Raw genomic sequence first — 24559 nt, forward strand, 5'->3', positions numbered from 1 at the left:
TAATACTCAAAGTTGGTCTTAATATTGACTGGGTAGATACGTTTGAGGTTGGTCAGATCTTTTTTTTAAAAATGTGGACAATTTTGACGTAATTTTTGACATTTTTTGGTTGTTTTGGTTCATTTTACCTTATTTAAGGCAGGCCTTGAATTATTTTGGACAGTTTTTGAGTAATTTTGGAAACATTTCAAGGCATTTTGGACAATTTTTTAGTCATTTTGGACTCAGTTTGAGTCATTTTGGGCAAGTTTTTGTCATTTTGTAAAGGTTTCAAGGCAGTTTGGATAAGTTTCCAATACAAATTTCCATCAATTGTGGTCCCTTTTTGGTAATCTTGCTTCATTTATAACACCTTTAGGACGGATTTACAGTCATTCTGGACAGTTTTATGTCATTTTTTCATCACAATTAAACTTTCACCTCCAGTTCTTCCTGAGAAATAGATAAACTGTGTTAAACTCACTTCTGATTTTGTTGTTTTTTTCTCAGAAGCAGATAAAAATAAGTACTATCAGGATCACACTGAGTTGTAGTATCACAATCTCCATTTCGTTTCCATAGAACTTGGTTTTTTATGAATCTCTTCCACTGTAATTTCTTATTAAAATCATCTCTTTGGAACAAAAACTCCAACCAACAACTCTTATTCTTGCATTCTATCGACCGACGTGAAACTTTCAGAGGGGAAAATGACCAAAAAACTGAAAAATAAAGGTTGAAATGATGTCTCACCTTGAATATTTTGAAGTTGTTCTGAGGTTCTTCTATCAGGTGTCTGATGGCAAAGTGCATTCTCTGTCTGTTCCTGAACAACAGGAAGCAGATTCAACATCAGCTGCAGCTTGGAGACAAAAAAAACTCACAGAAACAGAATTATGATCGCTTATTTAAAGGACACTTTCGGTAATTTAGACGTCTGAGGCGTAATAATCAATCAACGAGCTGTGGATCAGAGCAGCAACATGTTTAATATTTACTTTTTATGACTTCACTTCCTCATCCTTCATCACCTCCAGTTTTACTTCCTTCGTTTATATTTATTTATTATCGTGTTCTGGAACTTCTTTTTCTGAGCAATATCTGGAAAAACACTTCCTTTTATTGACAGCTAGTCCAGTTTTTCCAATTTTCTGTCATTTCCAGGAGCTATTTCTTTTTTTGTTTTTAGTACAAAATCTGGTCTAAACTGTCTGCACCTTTAACAAACTTAACTTTAATGAAAAAAAAATGCAAACTTGATCATTTACAAATTTCTAGTTTGTCTTTTTCTCCCTTTGAATGCTGATTTCTTTAATTAAGCTGCTGTAAAGTCTATTATTTTTGGCTTTTCAGGCCAACGAGTGATGATTACTTTCATTATTTATGAATTATTTGTGTTGTTTTATCTTTAAAATGCTACAATATGGTAAAAAAAACCATTGCTGCGTCTTAAAAGACAAATGTGACGTCTTTTTAATCGGCTGATAGAGAAACAACCGAATAACCGACAATGAAAGTCGGTTGCAGCAACATTAAGACAAACTTTCTTCAAACCAGTAAAAGCATCGACTTCATTCTTCTTCATGTTGTATGTTTTGTCTGTCATTATTTTATCGTGTTTTTATTTAGATTTGTCTTCTAACTGTACAGCACTGTGATTTAAATGTGTTTTAGAACTAAATTTAACTCGATTTTTGAGGAAATTTTCTATTTAATTTAATGTTGTGGAGTCTTCACCTTAACATTTAAACCTAAATGGGTAAATTTATTAATTATTCCTCAGTTGAAAACACCTCAGCTCAATGTGCTGCATACTTTCAATATTTAGGTCATGCTGCTTTAATTTTATTGTATCATTTATATTACTCAATATTTTCCATCTTCTATCTTGTTGTTTTTATTTAATCTCTTTTTAAGTGTCCTGCTTTAACGCTGTCTATAAAATTGGCCTCGTTTTTTTTTTTTTAAAGTCTATAAATAAAGAAAAAACATGAAAATAAACAGTTTAAATCTCCTAAACAGACTAAAAACCTTTATAATTAACACTATGATGTGTAAAGTGCTCTTCTACTGCCTTGTTTCTGGTTTTGCAGCGCTTTTTGCTTTTCTAAATCGTCATGTTTTTGTGGAATCCATCGTGAGCTCACCCTGAGAACAGATCCAGAGGACAGTACAGGCTGCGTCTCTTCCACTTCCCGTTGGCCACCTGGACAGAAATAAAACGTCACAAACTTTTCCTCTTGTTCTGTTGCTTCTACTGAGAGACTTTCTGAACAATTTTCATTTCGTGAAACTGCTAAAACTGAGCAGAGGGCTGCATAACTGTGAATATTCCACTCATGAGCTAAAAAAGACTGCTGGGTGGAGTAAGTTCCCTGAAGTTGTGCAATTTTTTGAAGCTTCTCTTTTTTCGTTTTGTGCAACAAACGCTCCTGTTTCCCGGTTTTGTCTGCCCTTTTTAAATGTGGATCGTAGTTTTTATTCTGTATTTGCAGGGAATGAATGAGATCCTTGTTCTTGATTGTTTTGTTCTCTGTGATTAAATAAAGGTTTCAGATCACATTAATCTGAGAATAACGACGAGCACAAAAGCTCTCATTACAGATAAAAGTGCCTCTCTCCGTCTTCCTCTTTCTATAAAAATATATATATATATATATATATATATTTTTTTTTTTTTTTTTTTTAAGCATTTTTGAAAATAGTTTCTTAGCGTTTTTTATATTAATCAATAATATCTTTAAAAAACATAATTCATTTCTTCATGTAAATGCTCAAGGAAAATAAAATAAAAAAGGGGGAAAAAAAGGAATAAATTATAAAACTAGAAAAGCACTCAGAGCGCAGACCTCTGCCAAGGACAGAGAGGAAAACAGGAAACCCACGCAGTAAAGGATCATGAGCTGGAATCAAACCTGCATCTCTGACACAGTTCTGTTTATGAATCACCTTCTTAACCAGTTGAGCTATCTGGACACCTCGCTCCAATTTGTTGGACGACATCCTAACCTATGATGTTTTTTTGTCATATTTTGGACCACATACTGAAACATACTAAAAAATTCAAAGTGATCCAGAATCCAGGATCCTTTCCGGATTGCCACCAAAATTACATCAGCTCTTCCTCTTACCATAGTCTACATCCCCTCAAAAATTCATCTGAATCTGCCCAGGCGTTTTTGAGTAATCTTGCTAACAGACAGACAGACAGACAGACACACAAACAAATGTCGGGTGTCACATAACCTCCTTGGCGGAGGTAAATATAATTACAAAATATTCACGAAATATTCTAAACAAAAATCTAATAGATTTGTTTATCTAAATGCTTAAGGAAAAAATGGATGGATGGATGGATGATGGATGGATGGATGGATGGATGGATGATGGACAGATGGATGGATGATGGATAGATGGATGGATGGATGGATGGATGATGGATGGATAGATGGATGGATGGATGGATGGATGGATGATGGATGGATAGATGGATGGATGATGGATAGATGGATGGATGGAGGATAGATGGATGGATGGATGGATGGATAGATGGATGGATGGATGGATGGATGGATGATGGATAGATGGATGATGGATGGATAGATGGATGGATGATGGATGGATGGATGGATGGATGGATAGATGGATGGATGATGGATGGATGATGGATGGATGGATGGATGATGGATAGATGGATGGATGATGGATAGATGGATGGATGATGGATAGATGGATGGATGATGGATAGATGGATGGATGGATGATGGATAGATGGATGGATGATGGATAGATGGATGGATGGATAGATGGATGATGATGGATAGATGGATGGATGGATGATGGATAGATGGATGGATGGATGGATGATGGATGGATGGATGATGGATGGATGGATAACATTTTTACAAACACTAATATTTCACTAATATTTTCTAAAAATATACCTGTTCTTATATCGGTATCTTATATATATGTAGACATTTTTGAAGATAGTTCATTAAAGTTTTCTTTATATTAATAATATTTTTAAAAAAAACATACATTTCTTCATGTAAATGCTGAAGGGACAGAAAAGAAATAAAAGAATAAATGATATATATTCAAATTTCATATATATATATATATATATATATATATAAATTGAAAATATTAATTTAATGTAATTTATATTAATAAATATTCTAAAAAATCTAATTGATTTCTTTATCTAAATGCTGGAGGAAAAGAAAAAACCTTTCAAAAAAGCTATATATACATTTTGTTTGTTTTTTTCCCTCTGCTGTCACTCGTCCTGCTGATTTGACTGTAAACCTCTAAACTCTGCGTTGTAATGAAGCACACGGTCCACATGCCTGGATGAGTCCAGACCAGCATCAGTGCACGCTGCTCAGTACCAGTACTGCAGTAGTCCTGTGTACTTCCTGTTTGAGCTTACCTTGTAGTGTTGGTGCATGCAGAAGCGACACACTTTGGTCTTGATGTCTTTGCTGACGTGTTTGGGGGACGGCAAGAAGCCACATTTAGGCTGGAAACGAAGCAGAGGAACAGTCAGTCATGTGGTTTGTTATTTTAGGTCCGTCTGTCACGATAGAGCCGAGAAAAGATTCAGAAAAGAGCCGCAGAGCATCGGTTCTTTACTGTTTTTATGTGAACAGAGTCGACATCTACATGAATGAGAGGCCTTTTGTCTGATTTTAACACAATTTTTAAGAAAAAATACTTTATTAATCCTGAACAGAACTCTTGAATCCTTTATTCTTCAGCAAACTTACAGCCGGAACTTTGTCCAGTTTTATCTTTCTGCTTCATTTAATCAAGTCATTGAGAAATTCAGTTTTTGTGTAAATATTGAGGGTAATATTCTATTTTTTTAAAGCCGCCTTATTAGGGTTTTTGACGAGATATTTTTCGATAGTTAAATTGAGATTTGTTCAGGATATTTCATGAATATTTTCGTGAAATCCTTCAGAGAACATCTATATTTAATGTGTATAATATATTTTCAATAAATTAAGATATTTTTGGGGAATATTTCATAAATATTTTCCTAAAATATAAGTCTATTTTCCAAGCATTTTGAAGACAGTTTATTATAGTTTTTGGGGGTATGCCAATAATATTTTTTGTGATTCTTTTCTGTGATAGTATTCCTATTTTTCCAGACATTTTATGAAGAGTTTGCTGTGTGTTTTTTTGGAGTTTAATTGAGATTTGGTCTGGATATTTCATTAATACTTTTATGAGAATCTTCAGTGAATATGTATATATTATATATTTTTCAAAGCCGTTAGATGAAGAAATAAGTGAAGTTTTTTTTGGGCATATATCGATAATATTTTCTGAAAATATATCTTTATTTATACTTTATTTTTGAAGATAGTTTCTTAAATGTTTTTTTTGGATATTTCAATAATATTTTTGAGACAGCATTTCTATTTTTCCAGAAGGGTTTTCTGAAATTTTTCAGACACTTTTTTTGGATATGTCATTATTATTTTTCAGAAACTTTTCTGTGATTATATTTACAAAAACATGCTGAGGTTTTCAGATCATTTAATTAAGGTTTTAGATTATTTTTTAAATATATCAATAAAAATCTGCAGAGATTTTTTTTAGTTAATTTAATTACCAAATTTTGATTACTTCATTTTTATTTTTCTGAGGTTATGTTCCCATTTTGGATTATTTCACTGGGCTTTTTAGAGCAGCAGTAAAGATTTTTCTGGGTAATTTCATTTATATTTATCTGAGAATGATTAGAGATTAACTTTAAATATTTAAACAATAAATGGAAATTTTCTGAGATTTTTCTGTGAATATATTTCCATTTTTCCGACAAGATTTTGAAGAGATTCTGTTTGAAAACTGCTTTAAGAAGAGCGTCTGGTTTATTAATGAACTCACACTAAAATTACTGCTTTTACATTTAAAATAACGACAACAAGCCAAACTAAATTTAACGTTTTGTTGTTTTGGATGTATTTCCTTATTAGGGTTAAATGTTCTCCAGTCTTTTACTAGAACAACGTCGGCACTTCCACTGGGAAAAAGACAAGTTTAGCCTTAAAAGGAGAACCACGGCTCAGTGTGTGTGTGTGTGTGTGTGTGTGTGTGTGTGTACGTACCTTGATCTCGATGCAGAGCGGTGGAGTGTGTGTTTGCTGGTGGAGGCCTGGAGACGTCAGGTTTGGCAGACAGAGAGCACAGCCGCTGTAGATGTCCATCACTTTGTCACATCTCCAGGCTGGAAAACACAAAAACAGAACGTTTATAGTTCATAAACAAACCCGAAAATCTTTATTTTAACAAAAACGATCAGTAAAAGTGCTTTCTGACGAGCTACAGAATGGACGCAGACATTAACATTTATGTATTTAAAGTTTTTCTGCTGCTAGTTTAAAAAATAAAACTTATATGGCTCTAATTTTGATCTACAAGAGAAGTCTGTGTTTGTTTGTTTTTTACTCCATTTAAAGACACAGAGTTTGTTGACATTCAGGATCCACATGTTCACAGCAACAACAAAAAAACAAACAAAAAAAAACAGTTGTATGAGAATATTTCACCAGTGGTCCAAAAAAGGAAGCCTTTTCAAAGACGTCATCACTTTGGGGGGGCGAATATTCGGATACCGAATTAATATCCGGATAGTGCCGTAGCGAACGAATATCCGGATATTCGGGTCCAGCCCTAGTTAAAATACCAAGTTTTTGTGTTGTAAAAAAATGACAACAAGATAAATAATTTCACAAGTTTTTCCACCTTTAATGTGACCTATACCCTGTACAACACAACTGAAAAACAAACTAAAACCTTTCAGGGAGGTGAAGTAAAAATAAACAACTGAGATAATGAGGTTGCGCATGTGTGCCTGAATCTGATCGAACATCTGTGGGGTGATCTGAAGAGGGCTGTGCACAGGAGATGCCCTCGCAATATGTCAGATTTGGAGCGGTTTTGCAAAGAAGAGTGGACGAATATTGCCACATCAAGACGTGCCACACTGAAAGACTCCTACCCACAAAGACTGAGAGCTGTAATAAAAGCCAGAGGTGCTGCAGAGGTACTAGTTTAAGGGTGCACATATTTACACAAAAAGGCTATTTTAAGTTTTTTATTTTTCCCTTTTAAAGGTTTCAGTTTGTTTTTCAATTGTGTTGTACAGGGTATAGGTCACATTAAAGGTGGAAAAAGTCGTGAAATTATTTATCTTTGTATCATTTTTTTACATGACAAAAACCTGGCATTTGAACAGGAGTGTGTAGACTTTTTATATCCACTGTATGAACATGTGATTATTCATTTATCCTTACTTATTTTTTTATGTGCAAACATATTTACTTGTGTGGGGCTTTAGCTAACGTGGCAAAATGAAAATTATTGTACTTTGATAAGTAATAAAAAGTAAAATTCTTTTCCCACCTTGACCTATCCGTATCTGTCGACACTGACTGGAATAAAACTCTTTAGTCTTGAAACATCTGATTACAAACATGCTAAATATTCCCAGGCTGATGTTGTTCCCTTCAGACAGATGCTTGTGAGCTGTATTTCCATGTTTTGCACTAAGATATTCCAGAAGAATGAAGGGAAATAATTGGCGAATGTTTCATTCTTACCTGGTCTTTGATGTTGAACTTTGATTGAAAGTTGTCGCACAAACTCCAGAGGCAGTTTAACCACTTCCTGTAGAGAAAACGAAGTTAGTTTGGTTTGTGAACATCTTGTGTTCAGCTGGGTTTAATTAGGGCAGCAATTAACAACTGTTTTCCACTGCTGAATTATCTTGCCAAGTATTTTCTGGATCGATCAGTAGTTTGGTCTATAAATGGTTAAAAATGTCCATCAGTGTTCCTCAAAGACGACAAATGTCTTGTTTTGTCCAAAGATGTTCAGTTTAGTATCACAGAGAAGGAAAGAAACCAGAAAATATTCACATTTAAGAAACAATTTAAACAGTTTTTCTTAAAATATTACTCAAAATGAATCATCAATTGTCAAAAAAGTTGGCGGTTAATTCATTAGTTGACACCCAATCAACTAATCATTGCAGCTTTAGATAGTTAACTGGAGGTCCAACAGCAGAAGTCTGATTAAAGACGTCATCTTTGACTTTAAGATGGAAATAATGATTACTAGTGCCCAATAATATGGATTTAAGTAGTTTCTCTTGAATTAACACTAAAATACACATCACACCACAAACAAACTACAACAAAAGTCCAACTAGAGGTGGAATGAACTGTAACTAAAGATTATTTTCACTGACTGTTAATCTTGTCAAGTATTTTCTGGATGAATCAATCAGTAGTTTGGTCTCTAAATAGTCAGAAAATGGTGACAAATGAAGATGAGCGTTTCTAAAAAAAATGACAAATGTCTTGTTCTATCCAAAGATGTTCAGTTTTCTGTCACAGAGGACAGAAACCAGAAAATATTCACATTTTTCAGCTGCAATCACAAGAATTAGACAGTTTTTCTTAAAATATTACTCAAAATGAATCATCAATTGTCAAAAAAATTGGCGGTTAATTTATTAGTCGACACTCAGTCAACTAGTTGTTGCAGCTTTAGATAGTTAACTGGAGGTCCAACAACAGAAGTCTGATTAAAGACGTCATCTTTGGCTTTAGGATGGAAATAATGATTATTATTGCCCTATAAAGGCCCAAATATACAGATTTAAGTAGTTTTCTTGAATTCACACTAAAAAAACACATCACACCACAAACAAACAACAAAAGTCCAACTACAGGTCGACTAAATAGTAACTAATGATTATTTCACTGACTGTTAATCTGTCAGTTATTTTCTAGGTGAAATGGTTTGTTTTTTGATCTATAAAATGTCAGAAAATGGTGAAAAATGAAGAGGAGTGTTTCTAAAAGATGACAAATGTCTTGTTTTGTCATTTAAAAATTCTGCCAATTCAATTTTTGTCAATTAATTTAACAATTATCGACTACTATTCCACAGAATTTAACAATCACATTGAGGATTCTGTCACCAAACACTGATTTAATGTATTTTATTGACTACTGTGTGATTTCTCAGCTCCAGAAGCAGCAGATAAATTCAGATGTTCAGTCTAAAATTAGTCACCATCATGTGACCACGGAAACGTTGTTCATGTGCTAAAAACCCTCCAGACACCAACACTGGAGCTCTCTGTTATCTGTCTTTTCTGTTTTCCGGTTCATTACGCAGCTCTGAAAGGATTTGGTGTTTCCAGAAGAGACTCATATTTACTTTAAATCTGAGAAAGTTTCTCATTTTTAACAATCACACTCAGTTTATTGCACTAGTTTTGGATTAGGGCTCATAGTCACCAGAAAGATATTTGATTGATCTAAGTCTGCATTAAAGTCGCTGAGTTTAAACAAAACTCACACAACAACCCTCTATTGTTCTGCATCCTTCACTGAACTGTAACTAACACTCGTATTTGTTTTGGCGAACTGCAGTGAAGCCGTCGGAACTTACGCCACAATGGAAATTCTGGTTTTCAAAAATGTCTGAAATGTGTGACTCGACTTAATGGTTGTAACTAGATTAGAGTTTCAGCTGAATGTGTTCACAGAAAACGCAAATATAACAAACGCTGCCTGAAACCAGAGGAGGATAAATGATCTAATTAGACATCCGATTGGTGTCACGACCACAAACAGGAGCAGCTCTGTTGCATTCTGGGTAATTAAGGCTCCAGATTGGTACGATCAAGAGCAAAACCATCAGTTTTTACTCTTTAAATGAGTGTCAGATTAAATCTGCAGGGCCCTCTTGGTGTTTACTCCTTAATTTAAGATGAGATAAGAAATGTAAACTGACCCCGCTGTGGATGAACTTCTCCCCCAGCAGGCTGCTCATGACGTTGGAGCTGAAGTCCACGATGTTCTGGATCTGCCTGAAGGCCTGTTCTGCAGTCTGGAGGACAAAAAAAAAGACAAAACAAAGTGTTATTTGTCTTTTCTGAGTTTACAGAGACTGAAGAGTGTCGTAAAGTTTAACAGGGACTCAAACAGGTCTGATGTTTACCGACAGATGTTGGACAAACACCTGAACGCTCAGAGCTTTTTAAAAAAGGATTAAGACGAGAGACGTTTTCTTTTCTACACCCACGAAAAACAGCTGAACCTGAGCTGTTCAACGTTTATCTTCCACCAACTTACTCCTCTGTTCACCGTTTCTGAGCCATGCTGCATTTATTATATTGATGCAGTAGGTTTTATGTTCCTCTCAGTCTAATGTTGTCAATTTCAAGTTGTCAATTTCAAAGGTTTCACAAGTAACATTAAATGATCAAAAAGAATTACTCATACCTCGTCTAAAATAACTGGAAACTTGCCCAAAGTACCCCCAAAATGTCCAAAATAACTCAAAAACTGTCCAAAATTATTTGCAACTTGTTCAGAATGAACATCTTTGAGTCATTTTGGACAATATTTAGTCCCTTTTTGAGTCTCCGCTAATCCCTTGCAGAAAGATGTTTCACCATGCTGAATGTATCTCCAACAACTCGCTCCTCTGTTCACCGTTTTAGAGCCATGCTGCATTTATTGTATTGATCAGTAGGTTTGATTTTCCTCACAGTCCAAAACTGACCACAATTATTCGTCCAAAGTCCCGTAAAATTTCCAGAATTACTTCAAATATATCTAAAATGACCCAAAATCTGTCCAAAATAACTTAAAAGTGTCCAAATCAACTCATGAATTTGTCTTAAATAACATGATAACTCTCCATCTGACTTGAAACATTTCCAAAATGACAATTTTTTGGACATTTTTAGTCCAATTTGGAGGCTCGCGGTTGTAAACAATGGAGGCTCCACATGTTATAGATATTTAAATGTTTACATGTTTACATCCTCTATAAACTCTTCCTCTCTACTCTGCTCATCAGCTGTAGAAAGACGTTTCACCGTGCTGAATGTGTCTTTCAACAACCTGGTCCTCTGTTCACTGTTTCTGAACCGTGCTGCATTTATTTAATTACCAATCTCTCTCATTTGTTTCCTCTCTGCTTGGTGGAAACACAACCTGCAGTCAAAAACACCCAATTATCAGATAAATCAGTAAAAGCTTCTTAGCCATTTTTTGATTTTGACAGAATCCGGTTACTGAGACTCGTAGATTAAAGTGATTTTTGATTAAATATCAGGATTTTAAGTTTAGATTTGGTAGTTTTGCCCAGACGAAACTAGGGCTGAGTACCGAACTTCGGTTCTTTAATGGCACCGACCGAAATGTTTCGGTAGTAATGAGTATCAAAATAAGCCTCGTCTTTCGATTCCCTGTTCCGGTGCTTATCACGTGATTATGATAAAGCAAACCTGTGATTGGCTGTAACAGTACACGTGATTGCGGCAAGCCGGAAAAAACCATGCTGCCCATTCACAGACAGGTTTCACGTTAGGTACATTGACTTTACTGCAGTTGTGCAGCGTGTCGTCGAAGTGGGAAAAGATGCCTCTGAGGTCTAAAACGTGGCTCTACTTTTGTAAAATGGACGCCAATAGTGCGCGGTGCAGTATATGCCAAAGCGGGTGGTAAACTCCATCTAAGGCTAAATACCGGCACGAGACCGATAGTCGACAAGTACCTTAAGAGAAAGTTAAAAACAACTTTGAAGAGAGAGTTCAAGAGGGCGTGAAACCGTTAAGAGGTAAACGGGTGGGGTCCGCGCAGTCCGCCCGGGGGATTCAACTCGGCGGGCCAGAGGCGGCCGCTCGGTGCGGGAGGATCCCCTCGCGGGACCTCTCTCCGGGTGTGGGCCGTCCCCCACCAGGCGCATTTCCTCCACGGCGGTGCGCTCCAACCGGCTCCGGGTCGGCCAGGAAGGGTCCGGGGGCGAAAGTGGCTCAGTATGTACTGAACTGTACATTGCTTGCAAATGTTCTTTTGCACTGGAAATCACTGGAAAATTAAACTCAAGATGTGAAAAGTAATGTGTAATGCAATTTTCATTCTGTCAGAGTATATATTGTAAAACTGGTAACGAAAAAGTATCGTTTAGGAACCGGTATTGAAGTGACGGTATTGGTATTGAAACTTTTAGATCGATACCCAGCCCTAAATGAAACTGAAAGTCACACAGGATTAAGGTTCTAGAACCTTCACCAAGTTGAAAATCTGACAACTCTACTTGTTTTTACAGCTTCTCACTCTGACAAATGGTGTAATTTTGCTATATTTTCCAGTTCAGAGGGTTTGGATTTATAGGTGAGGCTACACCAAACTTTTAGAGTAAAAACCGCATCTGTAGTTGGCTTTATAATTTGGTGTAGAAGGTTATTGACAGTTAAGGTAAATGAGGACGAGTTAAAAAGGTGGATCTGTTTTTACGTAACTTATTTATACTTTAGAACAATGCTGCTTTTATCCACCGAGGAACAAGTGACACCAGGAGGAATCATATCTACTGGCAGCAGCTCAGTCTTTGCTTTTATTTCTTACACAAACACATGAATATGTCGCAAAACCCCGTAGTAAAGTAAGGAAGGCATGAATGAACAGATACGCCACAAGCCTGGAACAAAGCAGGTAATACTGGTTTGCACATGAGGACCTCCAACAGCTCAGAACTAAAGCAAACTGACTTTTTCCTCCTTCTGTGTTGACATATAATATTTGAACTGCACTAGGGAGAAGTCAGATTCAGCTGCTGTGGTATTAAACCATCCTCAGAGTGATAGCTGCTGACAGGATATCTGCATCTTTGGCTTCAGGCGAAGCTTCACTTTGGTTTGCATCTAGATCAGGGACGTCGATTATCTGACCGGGATGTAAACTCTGGATTTATCTGCATGTAAAAGCTGCTGCTGCTAATGATAATCAAATACCAACTAGAGGTGAACTCACAGGCCAGTTATGGATCTATCAGCCTGGGTGAGAGCTGAGGGTTATTTACTAAACACCTGGGCCTTCAAGAGCCACATAAAGCTGCTGTTTACATATTTTACGCTCCGATGAAGGCACAGTAATTACGCGTTATTAATCATAATTAGCATCCTGTGTTGTCGGCCAACTGTAATTAATGCACAAATCTTTGAATCGTGCTGTGGATTTGTCTGCTCTGATGTACTGAATTCCTTGTGTCATCTGGTTGCTCAATTTCATGGAAATAAGAAACCTGGTTCTCTTTAGTAGTCGGCAATGTTGGGCTGTGTCAACCCCGAAATAAAAGTAGTTACAGCTGTTCAGGTGTAGCGACAAGAGTTAAGTAAACCATCAGAATGTCAGATTTCTTCCTCAGATTTCTAAATTGTAGCATCTAATGAGAGCCCACATCTGAGGCATTTAGGGAACACCTGTAAATTCCTAAATTTTGTCTGCTGATAGTCGCATCTGAGGTATTTAGGGAACATCTATATATATGATTAGATTTTTTTAAAAATCGTCAATTTTGAGGCTCCTCGGTGCAACCAAGAAGGCTTTAGTGGTTTAACTATGAAAAGAGTCACTTGGCAAAACTTAGAGTTTCCAGCTGAACTGCAGGTTGTGTTCAAATAAGTTTTAAAAAAGAAAGATTGCACACGTTACTACATTTAAATCTAACCAATGAGATGCAAACCTTCCCATTACATGTGATATAACCTGCATCAGTTTGTATTTACTCGGCTCCGGACATCGATACTTACCTGTGGCGGGTTTCAGAGTCCTCTGCTGGATACTTGAGGAGGCGTAGAACTCTGGAAAGCTGCGAGGACAGAAGAGAAGCTCAGTTAGGAACATCTCCAGCGGAACCCTGAGGCAGTCTGGATGAAGTTCTTCCACAGTGCAACAGGAACACCGGCTACAAAACCTGGGGTGTGTCAGACTATCAAAGCTAACAAAGAACGGTAAGCTCCAAACATTTCCGTCTGAATGCGAGTTCAGACCAGTGCCTCCGCCTAAAGAACATTCAGGCACAATAATGCACAGAAACTATTCCAATAAACAGCAATAAGAACTGGTTTGGCCCCAGGCTGTAAGTGAAGAACAGCAGAGACAACATTCACATAACACATATCAGAAGATTTTAGCTGCAGTCAACAACAAACACAACATATTATTCAGCAAAATCAGATTACACAACAGCATTTACTGCATTAATAACCTGCTGAGATCCACATTTAAACATAGAAACTCAGAAATCAGATCTTCAAAGTCCACTGATTTCTGCACGAGAGTCCATATCTGAGGCGTTTAGGGAACATCTGTAAATTATAACTTCTAACTACAGTCTGCATCTGAGGCGTTTGGGGAACATCTGTAAATTGTAACGTTTAATGAGAATCCGCCTCTAAAGCATTTAGGGAACATCTGCAAATTGTAGTGTCTAATTAGAGTCCACAACGAGGCATTCAGGGAACATTTGGGATTATTTTAAGTCCATTGGTGATGTTGTTTTTACATAGATGCTGCAGTAAAAAAGGCAATCGTTCTTTCATCCTCTTATCCCTAAAAACTCACCATTTTTCACGACCAGAAACTGTAAAAACTGAATCATCGGATATTCTTCTTTCTCCTTACCATAGTCCTCGAACAGCTCATCCGTGACGTGTCGTTCCACCAGAAAATAACTGAAATCTAAGTTTAAAACTTCGCCACTCCCTTAAAGTCACACATACATCCATCCATCCTCTATACACCGCTTTATCCTCATTAGGGTCGCGGGGGGTGCTGGAGCCTATCCAGCTGACTCGGGCGAAGGCAGGGGACACCCAGGACAGGTCGCCAGTCTGTCACAGGGCTACATACACAGACGAACAATCACACTCGCATTCACACCTACGGACAATTTAGAGTACTCAATGAACCTCAGCATGTTTTTGGACTGTGGGAGGAAGCCGGAGTGCCCGGAGAAAACCACGCATGCTCAGGGAGAACATGCAAACTCCATGCAGAAAGATCCCAGGCCCAGACCGGGATTCGAACCAGGGATCTTCTTGCTGCAAGGCGAAAGTGCTAATCACTACGCCACTGAGCAGCCCGTCACACATACAACCTAAGTATAAACCACACGCTCCAACTAGATTCTGAGCTCATCTGCACAACCCAAAAGTCATCAGTCGCAACCAACAGTCATACAACAAAAATTCAGGTTTGTTTCGGCCGAACTGCAGGCAGTGTTTACGCAAAGAGGAGACTAGTACGAAAACACAATAAAGATGTAAATAGTTAAAACGTCTATACTTTTCTTCCAGTTTTTATAACTCGTGTGAGCACTGGGGAATGTGTTGATTTTGTTTTGTCTTATTTTAAAGTTAAATAATCAAAGATATTTAACATTTTGTGAAACATTTCAGAGTTTTCTCTCCGGTTGTGCTGTTATATTGCAGTGAAAAATTAACCCACAGTGAATTAAAAAAATGTGACAGGAGCCGAGAATCACCCATAAACTGCTGAAAGGGTTAAAGATCGATCACGTAGAAACCACCTAAACTGGCCTTTGATAGGTGATGTACTATCAGTTTCAGTATTAGTAAGAACTCCTGTTTAATCCTGTTACTTTGGAGTCACAGTGAGACGTTCCCTGTCTGAGCTCTTTGTCCAACATGTTGACAGAAAACAGATTATAAACCCGATTACACGGAAAACTGAGCGACAAATTCAGCCGAGGAAACCGGTTTCCTCCAGTTAGCCTAAATACAGAAACCAGACTTCTTCTTATTTCCGTGAAGTTCAAGAAACCAGATTAGAAATGAAGTGCTGACAAATCCACTGCATGTTCAGGGACATTCAGCATCATAAGCTGACTAACAATGACCAGTGTGTGTTTTCATTCCCACCCGACCCTCAACAGGATTGATTATGTAAGAGGGGAGTGAGGCAGAAGCCCCTTTCAGACATAACATTACTGCTGGAACACGTTTAGGGAACATCTGTAAATTATAACTTCTAACAACAGTCTGCATCTGAGGCGTTTGGGGAACATCTGTAAATTGTAACGTTTAATGAGAATCTGCCTCAAAAGCATTTAGGGAACATCTGCAAATTGTAGTGTCTAATTAGAGTCCACAACGAGGCATTCAGGGAACATTTGGGATTATTTTAAGTCCATTGGTGATGTTGTTTTTACATAGATGCTGCAGTAAAAAAGGCAATCGTTCTTTCATCCTCTTATCCCTAAAAACTCACCATTTTTCACAACCAGAAACTGTAAAAACTGAATCATCGGATATTCTTCTTTTCTCCTCACCATAGTCCTCGAACAGCTCATCCGTGACGTGTTGTTCCACCAGAAAATAACTGAAATCTAAGTTTAAAACTTCGCCACTCCCTTAAAGTCACACATACAACCTAAGTATAAACCACTAGGGCTGGGTATCAATCTAAAAGTTTCGATACCGGTACCAATTCCGATACCTTCACTTCGATACCGGTTCCTAAACGATACTTTTTTCGATACCAGTTTTACAATATATACTCTAACAGAATGAAAATTGCATTACACATTACTTTTCACATCTTGAGTTTAATTTTCCAGTGATTTCCAGTGCAAAAGAACATTTGCAAGCAATGTACAGTTCAGTACATTCTGAGCCACCTTCGGCCCCGGACCCTTCCTGGCCGACCCGGAGCCGGTCGCGGCGCACCGCCGCGGAGGAAATGCGCCAGGCGGGGGACGGCCCGCACCCGGTGAGAGGTCCCGCGAGGGGATCCTCCCGCACCGAGCGGCCGCCCCTGGCCCGCCGAGTTGAATCTCCCGGGCGGACTGCGCGGACCCCACCCGTTTACCTCTTAACGGTTTCACACCCTCTTGAACTCTCTCTTCAAAGTTCTTGTCAACTTTCCCTTAAGGTACTTGTCGACTATCGGTCTCGTGCCGGTATTTAGCCTTAGATGGAGTTTACCACCCGCTTTAGCATATACTGCACCGCGCACTATTGGCGTCTGTGGCGATGGGCGTGGGAGAGCTCAGCTGCAGAGGGGAGAGGTGTGGAGGAGGGTGTGTGGAACCAGCGTCAGGTTAATTAGCGCAGCTGGCACCAATTAGACTCACCTGATTCTCTCGGCAGTAACAGACTGAAGCAGAGGACAAAAGACAGACGGACAGAGAGGACGGGGGAACGGACGAGCGGAGGACAGCGGACAGGACGAGGTCCGGTGGAGCGGGCAGCTTATCGAACGAGATCCTGTGGAGATCCGGCTGACGCTGAGACTGTTTACCGGAGGAGAACCGGCGGAGAGCCGGCGGACGTTGAGACTGTTTACCGGACGAGGTCCGGTGTAGCGCCGGGCAAGGAAGAGAGACTGTTTTATTTACATTGAGACGGTGTGGTGAATAAAAGACTTTGTCTGCATTGGCCGAACTGCCGTGGTTATTGTGCTGAGCAGAGCCGCAGACAGGTTCTCCTGTTACAGCGTCCATTTTACAAAAGTAGAGCCACGTTTTAGACCTCAGAGGCATCTTTTCCCACTTCGACGACATGCTAAACAACTGCAGTAAATTCAATGTACCTAACGTGAAACCTGTCTGTGAACGGGCAGCATGCTTTTTTCCGGCTTGCCGCAATCACGTGTAATGTTACAGCCAATCACAGGTTTGCTTTATCATAATCACGTGATAAGTACCGGAACATGGAACCGAAAGACGAGGCTTATTTCGATACTCCTTAGTACCGAAACATTTCGGTCGGTGCCATTAAAGAACCGAAGTTCGGTACTCAGCCCTATAAACCACACGCTCCAACTAGATTCTGAGCTCATCTGCACAACCCAAAAGTCATCAGTCGCAACCAACAGTCATACAACAAAAATTCAGGTTTGTTTCGGCCGAACTGCAGGCAGTGTTTACGCAAAGAGGAGACTAGTATGAAAACACAATAAAGATGTAAATAGTTAAAACGTCTATACTTTTCTTCTAGTTTTTATAACTCGTGTGAGCACTGGGGAACGTGTTGATTTTGTTTTGTCTTATTTTAAAGTTAAATAATCAAAGATATTTAACATTTTGTGAAACATTTCAGAGTTTTCTCTCCGGTTGTGCTGTTATATTGCAGTGAAAAATTAACCCACAGTGAATTAAAAAACGTGACAGGAGCCGAGAATCGCCCATAAACTGCTGAAAGGGTTAAAGATCGATCACGTAGAAACCACCTAAACTGGCCTTTGATAGGTGATGTACTATCAGTTTCAGTATTAGTAAGAACTCCTGTTTAATCCTGTTACTTTGGAGTCACAGTGAGACGTTCCCTGTCTGAGCTCTTTGTCCAACATGTTGACAGAAAACAGATTATAAACCCGATTACACGGAAAACTGAGCGACAAATTCAGCCGAGGAAACCGGTTTCCTCCAGTTAGCCTAAATACAGAAACCAGACTTCTTCTTATTTCCGTGAAGTTCAAGAAACCAGATTAGAAATGAAGTGCTGACAAATCCACTGCATGTTCAGGGACATTCAGCATCATAAGCTGACTAACAATGACCAGTGTGTGTTTTCATTCCCACCCGACCCTCAACAGGATTGATTATGTAAGAGGGGAGTGAGGCAGAAGCCCCTTTCAGACATAACATTACTGCTGGAACACGTTTAGGGAACATCTATAAACTCTACAGTTCAATGGGAGTCCACAACTGAGGCGTTTAGGGAACATCTGTACATCGTAGTATCTAATGTGCATCCACATTTGACGCATTCGGAGAACATGTGCAAACTATAGTGTCTACTGATAGTCGATATCTGAGGGGTTTCGGGAAAACCTGTAAGTTGTCGCGTCTAATGACAATCCACTTTTGACGAATTTAGGGAACATCTGTAAATTCTACAGTTCAATGACAGCAGTCCACGTCTGAGGTGTTTAGGGAGCACTGGTACATTGCAATGTCTAAAGAGAGTTCACATTTGAGCCCTTTAACGAATATCCGTAAATAACCAAATTTTTGTCTGCTGATATTCGTATCTGAATCATGTAGGGAACATAAATTGCAGCATCTAATGAGAGTGCACATTTGACGCGATTATGGAACATGTGTAAATAGTAGTGTCTAAAGAAAGTCTTCATCTGAAGCGTTTAGGGAACACGTGTAAATTGTAGCTTCTACTGAGAGTCCACAACTGAAGCGTTTAGGGAACATCTGTACATTGTAGCATCTAATAAGAGTCCACATCTGAAGCGTTTAGGGAACATCTGCACATTGTAGCATCCAACAACAGTCCACATCTGAGGCATTTACGGAACATCTGTAAATTACCAAATTTTGGTCTGCTGATTGTCGCATCTGAGGCGTTTAGGGAGCATGTGTAAATGCAACATCTACTGAGAGTCGTCATCCAAAGCATTTAGGGAACATCTGTAAATTGTAGCGTCTAACCAAAGTCCACATCTGAGGCACTCAATGAACATCTGTAAATCACCAAATTTTTGTGTGCTGATAGTCGCATCTGAGGTGCTTAGGGAACATCTGTAAATTGTAAAGTCTAATGATAGCCCAAATCTGAAGCATTTAGGGAACATCTGTAAATTCCCATATTATTGTCTGCTGATAGTCATACCTGAGGCATTTCGGGAGCATCTGTGAACTGTAGCATCCATTGACAGCCCACATCTCAGGCGTTTAGGGAGCATCTGACTTGCTTCGTCAAGTTGTTAAATTGACAGCATTCAGATAGAATGCCTTTATATAACTTTACTGTTATTCACAGCTTCGTTCAGACACAAAAGTGGACAAAACACTCAGTGACGCATGATTCATAATAATGCACTAATGAGCTAAAGACTAAATCTAAATCCCACATTCAAGAACGACTTAAGTACAGCTGATAAACTATGACTGTATGTGTGACCGTTCATTCAAGCTTATTCATAATTATGAGTAATTAATAAAGTTATTTTGTTGTTCCACTTGCTTTGGAGAAGCTCATATGGATCCTGCTCCTGCCTGATGCCGCAGGTAATAAATTAACTTAGAGGAAATAGTCCTAAATAACTGGAAGCAACAAACTAAACTTCAGTCAAATCTGACCTATTACAGACACAGTTCAGTTTGTAATACAAGCACAAATGTAGGGGAAAGTGTGTTTTTGCATCTAAATGACCTATCTATGAGCTATTATTTCCATGAAAACAATCACATCCTGCTTTAAAATGACATATCTGCAACTCTACATTGTTGTAAACGCGTTATAACTGCTCTACATGACACAATCCCAATCGCAAAGTCCAACTCAGACAGACGTCAAAGTGTAAAAGATTTCAGGCTTCAGATTATCACAGAGCAAAAAGGCAATTTTTACAGTTTTATGAACATCACAGCAGCAGCAGAAGCACTTGACGGCAAAACACAGGAAGCACTTTACATCTCTGCTCACGCGATTCTAATAGTCAAATTCACAGTGAGGCCATTCTCATTTGCATGGTTCTGTTTCTGTTGTAACACAGCAGAAAAACTGATTTCAGAACAACATCTGACAAACTCAGCACACACAGGAACTAAAAATAAGAATTTATCTGTCTTTACAGAGGATTAAAGGCATTTAAAGCTGCTACCAAAGTCAGAAAACAATTAAAGTTGATATAGCTGCTCTGTGCTGTAAAACATCCACATGACTTATGTTTAATGTACTGACTGAACTTTATATCTGTTAAGAGCGATTTCCTGTTGAGCCATTATGCTCAAATATACAGTTTTACATCTATTATTGTACAATGACATACGGTTTGTCACATTAAAAACACCTCAGACGAAATGGTTATTTTGCTTTTTTGGAGGAAAAATGTTGGTTTTCGATAAATTGAATAATTCCTAAGACACCCGACAGATTAATCAATAAACAAATTAGTTATTATTGGTTTCTATTTTCACATGGCACCTTTTGTACGTCATAATACGCTATTCGTTGCATTCTGTACTCTCATTTAACACATCATTCTATGCATTTTAAGCACTTTATGCTGTTTTCTCAACCACTATGAATGTGAATTTCGCCAAGTGGATGAATTATCTATCCATCTATCTATCTCATTGAACGTCCCGCTACACAAAAAGAGAGAAATGGTTTGTCTAAAAAACATTTTTTTAATACTGTCATATCGGAAAACTGCAGTTTCTAGGCAGAGATGTTTGCTTACACCATACAGATATGTGGAGAAAAAAAACTGATTTTACTGGGTGAGGTCCTTGAAACATCATTTGACCCGTTCTGGAGTCTAGACTGTGTTTAGTTCAGCTCAGCTCTGACATTTTTTTCTAAGGAATGAGTTGTAAAAAGCCAAACTGAACCTCAGGTATGGTGTGAGCCCTGTCATTTCTCAAACTGCATGACAAAAACTTGAATAGCTAGTGCTGCTCATTCCAAAACAGCCCGTTATTGTTCTTTTTGTTAACTTTATAAATCCCAGTGAAGCTCGTCAGCTCGTTTCGACACTCAGCATTGATTCACGACCTCATGACACATCAAAGATTGCTCAACAACAACATGATCGAACCGGTCCCGTGGATGAGGCTTTTCCAACAGTGTGAGGGGGTACGTCCCTAAACGCATCACCCAGCCCTGGTCACTCGACTTGCGTGGAAGTGAACTCAGCCCACCGGCTTCATGTTCAGCAAACCAGCAGCCCACTAAAGTGTTTCTGCGGCCGTGTGTACTTGAGCAGCTGCCGGGTGGAGAATCAGGGGAAGCTGCTAGCGGCTAAGTTAGCTCCGGAGCTTTCTGTCATTTATGTCCGAAAATTACAAAGTCAATACATGACTCTGACCGGACGTGAATCTACGCTTAATTTCTGATAATCGCGGGGATTTTACGCGACTCTGTTTCCCTGAAATAATCTTTTTTCATTGCTTTGACTCATTCGAGCATCTAGCAGTTGGCTAACCCGGCTAGGCTAGCCAACACGGGCTAACAGTGATAAACACAGTCCTGGCAGATGACATTTCACTCCTCGCTTTCCAAACATTTACGACGAAGTTGTAACCGGCAGCGGCACCGTGTCGAAGCTGATTTAACGGCAGAAAAGTGTGGAGCCTGAGGCGGGCAGGGCTGAACTCACACTCCCCCCTCCGGCTCCAGCAGAACTTGGGGTTTAGCTCCGCGCTAGGCTAGCTGACTCACCTGTACGTGAGAGACCACCAGGCTCTTGTTCCCCTCTCCGTGGTACTTCCAGTCGTTTTCGTCCATTTTGTCCACTTCCATCACACCGGCGGCGACTAGCTGAGCTCCCGTCAACGGCCAGAAAGCGACAAGCAACGGCACGGCTACATACAAGAGCAGCGACCGGAGCTGCCGGCCGTTAGCAGAAATTTAGGAGAACTACAGCGGGACAGACTGAACTGCTGCTGCCGCTGCCGCCGCCGCCACTGGTAGCTCTGCCGCTGCCGCTCCTCCTGCCGCCCGGGCGTCAAATCCGCCTTCCGCTATGGTACTTCTTCAAAAATAAAAGTCCAATGAAACGGACACTAATATTTACTGAGCAAAAAACGGGGGAAAAATCTGTATACTTAAGAATAAAATCTTGATTTCGAAAAAGTCAGGGTAAAGTTCACCAGAAGGCACCTGGACTTCTGGATTTGGTTCTCAAAGACTCACTTCTGTCTAGTGGGTGGCAGGTTTTTATTCTAACCCACACCTCTAAATCACATGGCTCACAGCCTGTTACTGAGGCAAGCTGACATACCACCAGATGTGAATAGTTACGAAATAGACAGGTAAAGTAGGACTCAAGATGTAATGAAACTGTAAGGAAAGGAGCCTCAATATTGCACCATAAGTACCTGATAAGTGGTGTTGTAGACCCCCTCTGACTTAACATAATAATTTATAATTATTAAATTACATGTGAAGAATGGGAAAGAAAGTGATAATGCTCAAAATGAAAGAATAATAAATGTCTTTAATCAGTTACGTTTTCTTTTTGTCAATGTGAATCAAGAATAAGAAGCATTAAGCATTGGAAAAAGAAGAAGAATATTTCAGGATCAAGAAATCCAAAAGTATGAGGGTACTTCTGACCCAGGAAGAAATAGTGTAACTCCCATTCTGGGGCACAACTGTCTACTATACAACCTTAAATCACTGTCCGCAAAAACTTAAAATCACATGGCTCCTGGTTGAAACTTCACACAAGACCTACTTATTTCCAGGTGTAAGGAAGGATTCAAGGTGTGTTGAAACCATCTGGGAAGGGACCTTAATACTCAACCATAAGTGCCTGATAAATGGTCTTGTAGATCCCCTCTGATTTAACATAAATTCTATTTTTTTAAATTAGAAGTGAAGAATGGCAAAGAAAGTGTTAATAATTCTTGCAAAAAAAAGAAGCATGTCTTTAATTGATTAATGTAATATAAAGCCTTGTGTTTCTGATGTCTATCAAGAAGAAGAAGAATGCAGGTTCAAGACATTCTAAAAAAAATAATGTTCGGGTCAACAATTAATGCAACAATTTGAATACATTTTTTTGGACAATTTATAATGAAACTAACCAACAAGCTACATGGAGGTAGTCCTCTACAATAGAGGACATTTTTAGTTATTCAATGATTATTAGCGTGGATACAAGGTTTTAAGCTAATTACTCATTTAATTAAAGTGTCCCAACAAGTATTTCTGTGCTATTTAACAGGGATATATCATATTCTTTAAGGTGGCATTAAGCAAAAATGAAAAACAAACTTAAAAAAAACCAAAGATTCATTATAAAATGTAAAAATCTGGTGTTATTGTTATATATTATGGACATTCTACTGTTTAATTTTTAAAATTAGTTTCCATACTTGTGTCTTATCTGCTCTGTGTAAACACAACCTACAGTTCAGCCACAAAATCACAGAAAAGAATGAGACATGTAGAATAACAGGATTTTTTAAAAATATACAAACTTTTAGCATTTTTATTTTTGGATAATTTTTCTGACAAACACAAAGTCAAAGGAGAGTTGAAAGTCTGACTGATGTTTCAGTTTTACAAAGAGAAACAAAACCATAGACGTGAAATTAGATGTTAGTTTCTAAGTTTTAGTTTAAATAGCTACCATATAGAAGATTTTTTCTTAAAATGAAAGAAATACGGTCCAACTTTCAAACAACTGTTGCATGAAAAAACCATGGATTTGCCATTGTATCTAACCTTAAGGTGGAAAAACTAACTACAATTTCAACATTGCACACCAGGAACCGCTATCCCATGCAGCTATTTCTACATGTTATGAGTGAAACATTTTATACCTGAAGAGCAGCTGGATGAAGAGGTAGCAGACTGTTATTTGACTGCAGTGACGTCAGTTCAAGGTTGGAATTCAGCCCTGACAGCTTAACGCTGTGGAGGTGTCCTTGTTTAAGGACACAAACAGGCCAGCACATGCTACAAATAATGGGTTGGGAAAGGAAGGAAACTTCAGTGAGGATTCCTGCGTCAATAAAAGGGATTTCGATCTTCTGACAGCAGGGCGTCAACCTCAACAAAAGTTACATAACTTCAAACTCATCTTGTAGATTGCAAGATAAATGACGCATTTAGCATTACTTTACCTCTAACATGACGACAAGAATCAGAACTGATATTTCACCCTCAAACAATCCAAATGTATGACAGTCCTTCACCCAGAAATAAGGGGCATAACTCTCATTTTGGGGCATAGCTGTAACCTATAAACTTGTA

The 24559-nt window shown here is 38.6% G+C and overlaps 1 protein-coding gene across 1 annotated transcript; it reads right to left on the bottom strand.

Moving 5' to 3' along the window:
- Nucleotides 1–444: 444 nt before the first annotated feature.
- LOC110968585 (inositol 1,3,4,5,6-pentakisphosphate 2-kinase) lies at nucleotides 445–22313 on the bottom strand. The gene is given in 8 exon segments (XM_051947944.1): nucleotides 445–805; nucleotides 2127–2185; nucleotides 4415–4504; nucleotides 6105–6223; nucleotides 7599–7665; nucleotides 9808–9903; nucleotides 13615–13677; nucleotides 22016–22313. Coding segments are annotated over 8 exon segments (921 nt in total). The 5' UTR covers nucleotides 22097–22313; the 3' UTR covers nucleotides 445–459.
- Between the last annotated feature and the right edge of the window lie 2246 nt (nucleotides 22314–24559).

Source organism: Acanthochromis polyacanthus, chromosome 5 (genome assembly GCF_021347895.1).
Source record: "Acanthochromis polyacanthus isolate Apoly-LR-REF ecotype Palm Island chromosome 5, KAUST_Apoly_ChrSc, whole genome shotgun sequence".
Classification (NCBI taxonomy): Eukaryota; Metazoa; Chordata; class Actinopteri; family Pomacentridae; genus Acanthochromis; species Acanthochromis polyacanthus.